The sequence below is a fragment of the Nothobranchius furzeri genome, chromosome 10 (genome assembly GCF_043380555.1).
Source record: "Nothobranchius furzeri strain GRZ-AD chromosome 10, NfurGRZ-RIMD1, whole genome shotgun sequence".
Taxonomy (NCBI): domain Eukaryota; kingdom Metazoa; phylum Chordata; class Actinopteri; order Cyprinodontiformes; family Nothobranchiidae; genus Nothobranchius; species Nothobranchius furzeri.
The window spans coordinates 31,096,926-31,109,158 of record NC_091750.1 but is presented as its reverse complement, the minus strand read 5'-3'; the positions used below and the strand labels follow the sequence as shown (position 1 = coordinate 31,109,158).

Sequence of the window (12,233 nt, the reverse complement as noted above, 5' to 3'; positions counted from 1 at the left end):
GTTTCAGTCAAAAGTTTACATTCTATTATTGTTTGTTGTTTTTCACATGAGAATTCTAAACAGGCACTAATGTTTGTCCTCATGTGGTGTTCTAGTGATGGTGACGAGAAGCGCTCCGACAGCCAGCAGTCCCTATGCGACGACAGTAAACTTGGCAGTGACGACTCTCTGGCTGAGTATGGAGACAGTGTGGACATTCAGTTCAACGAAGACGGTTCCTTCATCGGCCAGTACAGCGGACGTGGTCCTGTTCCTCATGGCAACGAGAGCTCAGGCCCCGCCTCCCCAGCTAACGCAGTCCCCCCTCCCCCTATCACTCTGTCCATGTCCAGCATTCTCAACCGGCCATGCTAAATGCACACACACACACACACACACACACACACACACACACACACACACACACACACACGCACCCATGCCCTCCACCACCCCCACACACCCACATAAACACACCCACGCTGCCTTTTCTGAAACGCACACACACACACACACACACACTGCCCTTTCTTCTACACACACCAATCCTGACGGTAAACAGGAAGTACCAGGACTGCTGTAGGATTTGTTCTTTGTTGATTATTTTATTTTCGGTGACTTAGATTCAAACTCACAATAGCAAAAACAAAAATGAATCGATCTGTTCATTTTCTTCAGGGGCTGAAAACCAACGTGTGTGTGTGTGTGTGTGTGTGTGTGCGTGTGTGTGTGTGTGCGTGTGCGTGCGCGTGCGTGTGCGTGTGTGTGTGTGTGTGTGCGTGTGTGTGCGTGGATGATGAATAGGTTGATTCTTGATTTCAGGGGAAGTTAGTTGTGGCTTTAAGCATCAGATATCATTTTATCATTGTTTTCTATTTAGTGTCAAGTTACCAAAAACCAAAATGAAGGAATTTTCAAACACCGATGAGTCCACGAGCCTAACACCACTCTGGTGATTGGTGTACACAAATGTTTAGACTTTCTGCTCGGCTCTGCAACACTCAGCCTTCCTACTGGTTTGTATTCAAGTCTCATGCCACCTGTTGACACAGCAGAAGGGAGCTTGAGGGTAGGGTTGTGTCCATGCTGCTGACACACCAGATTAGGGCATTCCACTGTCTTCCTGTCATGTTTTATCTTAGGAGCAATTCCACTTCTTTATTTGCCTCATCCATCCATCCATCCATTCTCTTCTGCTTATCTGGAGTTGGGCTGCGGGGCTACAGCCTAAGTGGAGAGGCCCAGACTATATCATATATATATATATATATATATATATATATATATATATATATATATATATATATATATATATATATATATATATATATATATATACACACACACTCAACAAAAATATAAACGCAACACCTTTGTTTCTGCTCCGATTTTTCATGAGATGGACTTAAAGATCTAAAATTCATTCCAGATACACAATATCACCATTTCTCTCAAACATTGTTCACAAATCATAAATGTGTGATAGTGAGCACCTCTGCTTTGCTAAGATAATCCATCCCACCTCACAGGTGTGCCACATCAAGATGCTGATCCGACAACATGAGTAGTGCACAGGTGTACCTATATGAGCGAGTACACCACTATCTGTATCTGTTCAACCAACTAAATTATCTGTATCTGCATCTGTACTCAAAATGGGCGTGGCATAACCCAGAAGTGGGCGTGGTTTAACCGGAAGTGGGTGTGGTTTACATCATATATTGTTTTAAATCTGAAATTGATATGGATTGATCAGAAGTTGCTATGTGTATTGTTTATTAGAAAACTGTTTACAGAGCAGCCTCAGAATTGAGATTAAATATTTTTGATCACAGTAGTAAAGGAACTATTACAGAACAAGTTTTCAATAAAATCCGAACGTTAATATTTGAGTGCATGGATTAATACATCTGAACTCATGCAGTAGGAACTAGGAAATATGAAATGCTAGAACCAGACACAACTTTATATATATATTTTTTAATTTTGATTAAACTGATTTTTTTTCTTAACGTTCTTGTCATTTTCCCACACAAAGTTAAACAAAACAATGTTGATTAAGGTGTGTGTGTGTGTGAGAGAGAGAGAGAGAGAGGGAGTTTAAAAAAAATAGAAAACCCGACCGGAGCGGAGGTAGTGACTAACACAGCACGTCAGCTCGGTCTTGTCAAATGCACCATGTAAGTTACGAAAAAAGTAACTTTAAATATTCAAAGAGGTGAGCTGAAGAAAACCTAGGGAAAACTGAAGAAACGTGAGCAACAGTGAAGCAATCCCAGCGAGATCCGTTACCGTCTGTGTGTGCGTGGATGAACAGGACGGACTGCGCTCCCTGCCGGCTAAAGAGTTTTGTGTGTAGGGAGGGGCGGGCGCTCTATGTGACTGGCCAGTCACAGAGCGTGAAGACAGTCAGTTACCCAATGAGGATTTTCCTTCAGCACGATTACAGATATTTACGAGGTTTACTCGTCTCATGCTCGTATTGTCAAAAATGCTTCATCCGTACCGGATACTCATATATATATATATATATATATATATATATATATATATATAGAGAGAGAGAGAGAGAGAGAGAGAGAGAGAGAGAGAGAGAGAGAGAGATACACTTAGCATGCCAAGTCATTTATTGTTCTGACAGTAGATAATAAAGGCTTAACTAAAGTGATTGTGTAAACCAAGTTAAAGCCCAGGATGTGATCAGAAACACTACACTCTCATCACAGCACCATCATGCTCCAATCCTACATGTCTCAGTATGAAAGTGGGAACAGTTTACCATGATGTCCAGCAGATGGTGCAAGAACTAATTCTACATGTTTTCTTTATTGCTTGTTTTTGTTTAAAACATTCTGTGTCCATAAGTGTTTTTGAATAATCATTAACGATGCTTTTGCTTCACTTTTTATTGTGAAAGTGTACAGCACCTTGGGCTGCTACAAAGGTAGTGGAAAGTGCTATAGAAATAAATGATGATGAGAACCCTTTGTTGGACAGAGCGAGAGGATCTGTTTTCATTCCCTGAATGTAAATATAACCTTAAGATAGTCTTTTTTATGATGATTTGTTTTATTATCTGTTGGTCTGCTGGACTCTGTTCTGTAGTGTATCTGTGCTGGGGTTAAAGGTCAACTCTTGTGTAGTTTAGCTTGGAATGCAGAGTGAGGAGTGTATTAGTCAACGCTTCATTCTGCTTAGACAACCAGCACACTTAGATTATGTAGAAGGTCAGGTAAAAGGTTGGTGCCTAGCCAGAGCTCAGGGTTCTTTGGTGGACTCTGAAGAGGTTTCTTGCTGCCTGAACGTCACACACAGTCACATGGTTTCACGTTGTTCCCTTCCCTCCTGCTTCTCTTCACCGTGGCTTAGCTGGGACCAAAGCAGACTCAGTCTGAGGGGAGATGTGATGATAACGTAGGATAGACCAGAGAAGAGACTGCAACACTAACCTGTGCTGATTCCTATAATGTATTGGTGCTTTATTATGTAGCCGGCAGCGACGCTACAAAAGCATTTAACCAATAAAGATGTACAAGCAGTCCTGACCTACTGGTTCTTATTCTGTGTGTGTGTGTGTGTGTGTGTGTGTGTGTGTGTGTGTGTGTGTGTGTGTGTGTGTGTGTGTGTGTGTGTGTGTGTGTATTTATGTATGTGTGTATCTGTGTGTGTGTGTGTGCCTGCTCTGTCTTCTCCATCCCCAGTGAGTCGTGGAGGATGGCTGCTTATACTGAGCCAGGATTCTCTGGAGGTTTCTTCCTGTTAAAAGGGAGTTTTCCTCTCCACTGTCACTTTATGCTTGCTTAGTATGAGGATTGCTGTAAAGTCACTGACACTAGTCAGTGACTTGATGCAATTTGCTGGGTTCCTTATATAGGAAACATTATTTCTGATTGGCTTAATGAACTGACCTGAATTGGAATGTTTATTATGTGAAGTGCCTTGAGGTGACTCTTGTCGTGATTTGGCGCTGTATAAATAAAATTGAATTGAATTGAATACAGCAGCTTCACGTCCATCAGCAGCGTTTGTTCACAACCGTTTTCAGGTAAAGTAACTTTGTTTATTCTAGAAGCTTTCAGGACTTACATGTTAACTTTAGATGGCTTCATGTATGTTTTAAGCTACAGAATGAACTTGTTAAACATACACAACACATTACTACAGAGTATTATCATGTAGGTAATTATTATAAACCAAATGCATTATAAATGTTGAATGCAGTAGGATGTTTTCTAATGTAAATTGAACCTTAGAACTTATTTTGCATCAAATGGGGGTAAAACGTTTTTAAAAACAGGCTTTTTAATAAAATAGCATTGAAGTGTTTTCAATGTGCATTTGTTTATTCAACTTAAGCCTAATAATGATTAGATCTGTCTTTAAAATGTAAATTCTCTGTAGTTTTCCCTGCTGCTTTTCTTTAAACTGAACAGAACCAGTGTACTGCAGGTTATATGTTTGTTTTACATTTTTCTATAAAAAAAACTCTTTTTTTAATCTATTACAAGTCAGCATACACTGTGCTGCACATCTGCCTCTGTGCTGGTGAAGTTGTGGGTCTGCAGGATGAGCGTGAGGAAGATGTGTGTGGAGGAGGTCAGTGGTGCTCTGTCCTGGAGGAGGTACCAGCAAACCACCACTACTGTTAACAGGCAAGTCATTCACAGAGACGTAACAGCCGTCGTCTGAACCAGCCCAGCAGGCCCTGTAGATGGACGATGGAGTGGACAGTGAGAGGAAGCGTCCCAAAGCTCTCTGCAGACCGTCCTGTATGATGTTCCTCTGAACAGAAACGTCCAGCCACGGGTCTGCTCCAGCCCTCCATCCACGTCTGGATCCTCCTGCAGCAGATCCAGCTGCACTGTTAAAGACTTCCTGCTCACTCAGTTTAAATAAATGATCCAGGAAGAGTCACTCAGGTTAATCCTGCTTTAACCGTACATAACTGGTCCATACTGGTTCTGATCTGTAAATAAGTGTAACCTATTATAAATAATCTTGTCTCCTTACCATCTTTTCATTTTCTGTTCATGTAACATGTTCAAAAACATATGTAATAATAAAACTGGTGATAGTTATCAGTTAGTATTTGTTTTAATAAACGTGTTCAAACATCAAACAGCTAAATAACATTAACATGATGACAGTAGAAGGCCTCTCTCCCAGGAGGACCACCAGGTAAAGCCTCTCCTGACCCTGAACACCTGCAGTCCTACAGAGAAAATGATATGGAGTTGTCTGCATGCTCCTGATGCCCAGCAACCTATAAACCTGCTGCAACAAGGTTGACAAAATTAGTCCCTTGGTCAGTAGGAATTTCTTGTGGAAACCCAACTCTTGAGAATAGTTGAATCAATGAGAAAGCCACAGCCTTTGCTTTGATGTTTTTTCTAATGGAAAAACTTCTGGATATCTTGTAGCATAGTCAGTGATGACCAGCATATAACGGTTTCCTGCTTTGCTCTTTTCCACAGGACCAACAACATCCATTCCAAGGCGTTCAAACGGTGTACCAATTATTGTGAGTGGCTGCAGTGGTGCTCTAATGGGAACTTTAGCTGAAGTGATTTGACACTGAGGGCAGCTTCTACAAAACCGGGCAAAATCTGAACATAAACCAGACCACAGGAAATTGCGTTTAATACGTTGAGTGGTCTTATGTTTCCCCAGGTGGCCAGCCCAGGGAATTGAGTGGCCCAACCTTAGGACGGTCTCCCGGGCTGCTTTAGGGACCACCAATCATTTCATTTGGCCATGGTGATGGTACAAAATGCCATGTTGAAGGATGTATCGACCTCTCTTAGTGTCGTATTCTGCCTCAGTTTCACCTTTAGCCTTCAGCAAAAGAGCAGACAGGGTCAAATCATCTTGTTGCATTTGTCTGATATCATTAGGAATCGTAAACCCCAAGGGCAGATCTGGAGCTTCTTCATTTTGACCTCTTTGCACATTATATTCCAACTTCTCATGCCTTTTCTGACTACATGCTTTAAGAGTCTTCCCAGGTTGTCCTTCCACGTCAGAATCAAAGAAAGGCAAAGAACTGAGAGTTGTAAATTGGTCACTTTGTGTTTTTGCTTGAGCCCTTGTCACAGCTGCATTACAGCTTTCCACTTCCTTCAACAGATCATAGATGACAGGCAGATCCTCCCCCAAAATCACAGGGTAAGGTAGATTGTCTGCCACACCAACCTTTAGCAAATATGTAGCCCCTTGTACCCCAATACACAAATCAGCTGTGGGGTAAGATTTCTCATCCCCATGCACACAACAAACTGTTATTGGTTCAGACATGCCCCAGTCACTGAATGGTATGCAGTTCCTATTAACCAGAGTGCTTCCTGTATCCAATAAAGCTTCTATTTTCTGCCCATTTATTGTCACAGTGGTCATTTTCTTGGAATTATGTTTTTCAGGTTCTCTTTTCACCATCTGCTGTGGCAAAAAACACAACTGGTTTAATCGACTTGGGTTTTGGGGGCACACAGGCTTGGTGTGGCCTTCCTGTCCACACAGATAGCATACAGGTATCCTTTTATTGAACTTTGAGGCACTTTGAGGTCGATTTTCCCTTGTGGGGACCTTACCCAGACCCGATGCTGCCCTCTGGTGTTGAAGAGGTTGTGGACGCCGCATGTCTCGAGCTGTTCTCCATGCTGTGTTACTCCATGGCTGACTCTTGCTTCGGGCTGCCACAAACACATCTGCCAGGGCAGCAGCTTCCGCCGCAGATCTTGGTTTATGCTCTTTGATCCAGACCTGAAGCTCAGGACACAACATTCTTAAAAATTGCTCCAAGATTAAGAGCTCACCAATCTCCTTCACTGTTTTAGCTTTAGGCTGAGTCCATTTTTCATACAGCTCCTTTACTCTTGCATACAGTTCTTTAGGGCTTTCATCCATGACATCAAGACAACGGAACCTTAGTCTATATGTTTCTGGGTTTATGTCATATTTTTGAAGAATGGCAGTCTTTACCTTTTGGTAATCCAGTGCATCATCAATGTCCATATTAACATAGGCCCCTCGAGCCTTACCAGTCAACAGGGGAATCAGATGAAAAGTCCAGTCTGAGCTTCGCCAACGGTAGGCAACTGCAATTCTCTCAAAGGTTGTGAGGAAATGTTCAATGACATCTTCTGCAGTCAATTTTTCCATTTTGAAATGGGGTGTTTGCAAAGACTGACCTGTGGAGGATGCGGCTGAAGTCGAAGTTGAGCATTCAGGTTCAGAAGATACCTGGTTGTAATCATCACTGGAAAGTCCCACCTGTTCTGAATCATCTCTCCCCAGCTCAGGTGTTGCTCGGGCCTGCATTCCCATCTGCAAAAGATGAAATTGGTGCTGCAAAGCCTTAAAACGCTGCTCCTGTTGTTCAGACTCCTCCTCCCTCTTCTTATCTCTCATATCTTGTTGTCCCATAAAGGTTTGAAGAATACTTGTCAAATCCTTCAATGTTGGTTCCCTAATTTCCTCATCCTCGGTGTCCCCCAGGTCGACTGCAGCTCCATCCTCCATCTCCCCAACATCAAACTGTTGCACCGTCTCCTTGATTTCCCCTTTGTTGCCTTTCCTCGTCCGTACTCCAGCCTGCATGGCAAAAACTATGCTGTGTCCTCCAGATCCCACTTCTGACTCCAAATGTGAGGGATCAAGCCGAATGAGTGGAGGTAGTGATGTTACCTGTGACACGCAGGATTCGAAGCTTGTATCGCCAAAACGAACCACCGCAGAGCAAAGCACTGTGTCGGAGCTTGATTTGTTTACTGAAAGTCACGTGACCATTGAGTAACGATGCTTCGGTTCACCCTTCCACCCACGTGACCGCTTCACACGTTGTTTCAAACATTTAAAGCAACGCAAACCGAGAGGCGCAGGTTTATGGCAAGCCAAATGAGCATTTATTCTGATATCAGGATGTCAGCCAGAATTGTCATGAACATGTAAGCCATTTCTGTCCACTAGTTAACTAGTCAGCCATGTTTGTGTCAAGTAAGGCCTAAATTCTCTCTAGTTGACTAGTTAAAATGTTTCATATCTTACTACTTAACTAGTATCACTCAGTGTGTTCACTAGTTAACTAGTGAGCATTTATGTCTAGTTAACTAGTGTGCACATTTTGACCCTCACAACTAGTGAGACAAATACCTTCAAGTAGCTGACTGGTATGCATTTCTGCTTTTACTAGTTAACTAGTGAGCAGTTTTTGTGTCAACTAGTTAACTACTGAAGCCTAAATGTGTTCACTAGTTAACTAGTGCGCATTTCTGCTGTCACTAGTTAACTAGTGGGCACATTTTCACCCTCGATATTTAACTAGTTGAAACAAACATGGCTAACTAGTTAACTAGTGGACAGAAATGGCTTACATGTTCATGACAATTCTGGCTGATATCCTGATATCAGAATAAATGCTCATTTGGCTTGCTAAAGATGCCATACAGGTTTGTATGACCTGAGATTGACCGTTCAGGATTCAGTGATTAAACACCGAGTCGCAAAAATGGATCCTGTAGCAAAAAGAGGGCGTTCTGAGATGTGGGATTGTTTAAATTTAATCTCTCCAAATAAGGTTTGAAAATGTATTTGGTCTAGTCTAGTAAATTACCTTTATAGTAGTAATACTTGGTGCATATTGTAGGGCTATATCTTTTAGACCGTCTGTCATTTTCCTTTAATTAAATTAAAATCTAGTTTGGTATGATTTTTCTTCTTTTATTGGTAATTAATATATTAGTTGATGAGCTTTTCAGTTTGGTTGTACGTGTAATGGAATTTAGTATGTCCTATCCTTATGTGAATTTTCTAATCTTCATTTTGTTACTCTATTTCTAAAAAAGATACAAAAATTGAGCTAATTATTCCTGCCTAATAATCCAATAGAAATGTGAAAAGTAAAATATTTGAATATGTAGAGAATGTTAATATGTGTAAATTAGATATATTTCATCACGTATCCTATAAAAATAAACATTGTTTCAAGTATTCACACCAAGAAAAGCAATTTTAGTATATTTAATGTAATGTTCAAATTCAAGATACTTTTATTATATGATCCTGAGGAAGCTTTTTAATGATTTATTTGTCCATAAAGTTCAATACACCATTCATTTTCAGTAGAATTGGCTGACAATACAATGAAATACAAACATTTACCAGCAGATGTCCTCACAGTTTTGAAGCATCGAACCTTGAACCTTTTTTCAATACAATTGGATTGTAAAGCTTTGTTGGTTCAAAAGGCTTCACATCATCATCACTAAGTGGAGGAACACAGGCAATTTCCAAAAATAGACTCTTTAATTTCCTTTTTGTTTTAAAATGTCCTCACAAAAATACCTCGAGCTCATAAAAGAGGTCAAACAAACAAACAAACTGAAACTCAATAAGCTTCTAACTTAACATACTGACTGACTGAAACCATAACCGACCTAACAAACAAAGACACACAAGGGTATATATACACACTGGCTGATCAGACCATATGAACAATAGGGATTACTAGACAAACATTTACTAACTAAAACCAAAACCACAAATCAGTACAGTCAGATTGTTAATAAACCTAAACATCTTAACCCATAAACCTAACTATTTAACTTCAAACTTAAATTAATTAACAAATGACAAAATAATAAACTAAAGGAAATTCTTCAGTTCCCTCTTCAGGGAGCTATTGGTTTGGTCCCATCAGCTCCTCCTGTATTTAGCTGACAGAACCCCTTCAACCCTGTTTGTCTGTCCAATCTCAGGAAGCAGGAAGTGGAGAACCTCAGCACCGGTAAGAGAAAACAAATCAACTTAAATTGAACAAATGAAAGGCATAAAATACAGCAGTTAACTAAATGTGCGCGCTTACAATTAGAACTAATGTATTTAAGTAGTGATGGGTAGATGAAGCCTCATGAAGCGTTTCAGCACATTCCCCAAATAGTATTGATACTGTGTCGACACAGTGCTGCTGTTTTGCTCTATAATGACACCTACTGGACTTTATATATCATTGCAGGCAACATACTGGAGACACAACAGACACTGATTCAATGACCTAATCATACTTGTATACACTGTAAGCTATTGTAGGCCTACTTCATATGGTATTACTTTAAACTTCTAAATTTAAAATATATACACCTCAAAATATTCTGTGAATGATACCAAGTGACAATTAAAGTGACAGTGCTGTGAATGTGATATTACCCATTTCAGTGTCATTGACTCAAAAGTTTTTTTTATTTTTATAAATTTTTATTAAGAAAAATATGTTTATCCAATGTGTTGGCATTTAGTCTATTACGCTTTTTGGACACTATTTTACCAGCTCTCGAAAACACACTTTCACAGGGCACAGAAGACGCTGGGGTACACAAAAACTGTAAAGCCAGGTGGAAAAGGTGTGGGTAGGATGTCTTCCGGTTCCCCCATTATGTTAATGGATTTTCTTGTCTTGAAATGTTTCCCTCTGCTAAGTAGCGCTGGACCTCAATGATCGAGTCAGCTGTTGCATTGGTGGTTTGTCTGCCAACCTCTTGATCAAGCTGCTGCCACAGATTATCTGAAATAATAAAAAATACATAGAAGTTTTAGTTTTTGTTAGCAACAAAACAAATGTGAAAATAAACTGATAATACTGAACAACTTGCCTGAAGTGGGTAACTGCTCTGATGAAGGTCCAGGCTGTGGCTGCAGCACACTCCATTTTCAGCCGACTGATAGCCTCACTACACTTGGAGGAACTACGAAATCCGAGTGTTTTAAATCTGGGGTCTGAAAGTGTTGATAGGGTCAACACACTTAATGACTCCAGATTGGAAGCAGTGTCTGTGACGCGACGTCTAAGCTGGTCATGGAGATGTGTGGCTGCTTGTGTGTGTAGATGTAAAGAGTTCCGCTCAAGTGCACAATTTAGCATTTTCATCATCGGGATGACCTTTGATCCTGAAACTCTCCTCTCCTCTCCTCAGACAACTCCACTGTGGCCTGATGGAAAGGGGCCAGCACAAGAAGTGCTTCCCTTAAGATGTTGAACTCATCAGCTGTGAGTGGAGTTAAATCTGTTTGGAGAGAGGCAAGAGATACCCACACTGCTTCTTTCTCATCATGTAGCCATGACAGCATCTGATATGTGCTGTTCCAACGTGTTGGTACCTCAGTGACAAGTTTCAAGGTGGGCCGTCATATCTGTTGCTGCACTTGAGCTAGCTTCTCTTTTGCTGTGGTGCTGGATCTGAAGAATGATACAATTTGCCTAGATTTGTGTCTTATGGATGAAAGTTCAGGGATCTGATCACAGTATTTTTTGACTATTAAATTTAGTTTGTGTGCAATGCAGATTGAATGTCGAATTTGAAGAGTTCGTGTTGCTGCTTTCATGTTTGGTGCTGTGTCGGTCACAAGACACCTTACCTTATTTGTTATGGCCCAGTCATCCATCATGCCCCTTTTGACTTGGGCCAGATTGTCAGCAGTTTGACTTTGTGGAAAGTGTTTGACTCCAAACACAGATGTACACAACTGCATATTATCACTGATGTAGTGACAGGTAAGAGCTAAGTAAGCCTCCATGTTCAAGGAGGTCCACATGTCAGCTGTTATACTCACTGCCACAGCTTGCTGTACTTCCCTTTTTACTCTTTCGAGTTCCTCCGCATGCTTTTTGGCCATCATTTCCTTAACCGTCTGAAAATGAATCAAAATCAAATTAGTCTAGTACTTAACACATTTATTAGACCACCTGTCATTAAAGCAAGAAAAACATCCAGCTCTGAAGTTCTCTGTGTTTTGCCCTGTTGAATAGAAGGTAGGAATTTAAAACTGAATCCAGTTTTATACCCAAATGTGAGCTGACACACCGGACGGAAATTATTCAAGCATGCATGATATTTGAATCACAAGTGTTTATTTTTGTTTGCTGTGTCATAAACCTTAAATCAGACGATGGTCTAATACATTTGTTAAGCACTGTATATATTACATGAGTACAAGGGCGTCAGTTTGTTTTCAGAATTGCTGGGGACAATAACCATACACTTGAGTGGGGTTTAAAAATTGCTGGGGACAATAAAGTAGACTAGCACAGGGGTCGGCAATCCGCGGATCTGGAGCAGCATGCGGCTCCTCCATCCATCTGATGCGGCTCTCTGTACTTTTAAAATAATGACTGGATATTTAAATAAAATGCTTTATATTTTACTGCATTAATTTTACATCTGTATGCCAATTCTAAATGTAAAGATTGTCTGCGTAAACCTGAA

At 40.7% G+C, this 12,233-nt stretch overlaps 2 protein-coding genes across 8 annotated transcripts in view; one reads left to right on the top strand and one right to left on the bottom strand.

The window, feature by feature from the left end:
• The window catches only part of LOC107390570 (neural cell adhesion molecule L1.1), a 350,852-nt gene extending 350,151 nt beyond the window's left edge, over positions 1-701 (top strand). For 6 of the 7 annotated variants that reach the window (XM_070555506.1, XM_070555509.1, XM_070555505.1 and 3 more), the window contains one exon: positions 96-701. In XM_070555506.1, the coding sequence (XP_070411607.1) occupies positions 96-562 (467 nt within the window). In that variant the 3' untranslated portion in view covers positions 563-701. The remainder of the gene's footprint in view (positions 1-95) is intronic. The other variant, XM_070555508.1, reaches the window with a different exon arrangement.
• Positions 702-5,589: 4,888 nt separating this feature from the next.
• On the bottom strand, positions 5,590-10,404 carry LOC129155851 (uncharacterized). Its single transcript, XM_054735584.2, has 3 exons — positions 10,329-10,404; positions 6,958-7,745; positions 5,590-6,738 (listed from the first exon to the last, which is right to left on the bottom strand). The coding sequence occupies exons 1-3, from the start codon at positions 10,402-10,404 to the stop codon at positions 5,719-5,721; spliced, it is 1,884 nt and encodes a 627-aa protein (XP_054591559.2). The 3' UTR covers positions 5,590-5,718.
• Between the last annotated feature and the right edge of the window lie 1,829 nt (positions 10,405-12,233).

Excerpts from the sequence above, each read along its gene's own strand:
- LOC129155851 (XM_054735584.2), bottom strand. The coding sequence starts at position 10,404 with ATGGGGGAACCGGAAGACATCCTACCCACACCTTTTCCACCTGGCTTT. Across the intron at positions 7,746-10,328 it reads TGTGTACCCCAGCGTCTTCT|TAAACAAATCAAGCTCCGAC; the intron begins GTGCCCTGTGAA and ends CGTGACTTTCAG. Across the intron at positions 6,739-6,957 it reads ATGCACTGGATTACCAAAAG|GTCTGGATCAAAGAGCATAA; the intron begins GTAAAGACTGCC and ends CCTGAGCTTCAG.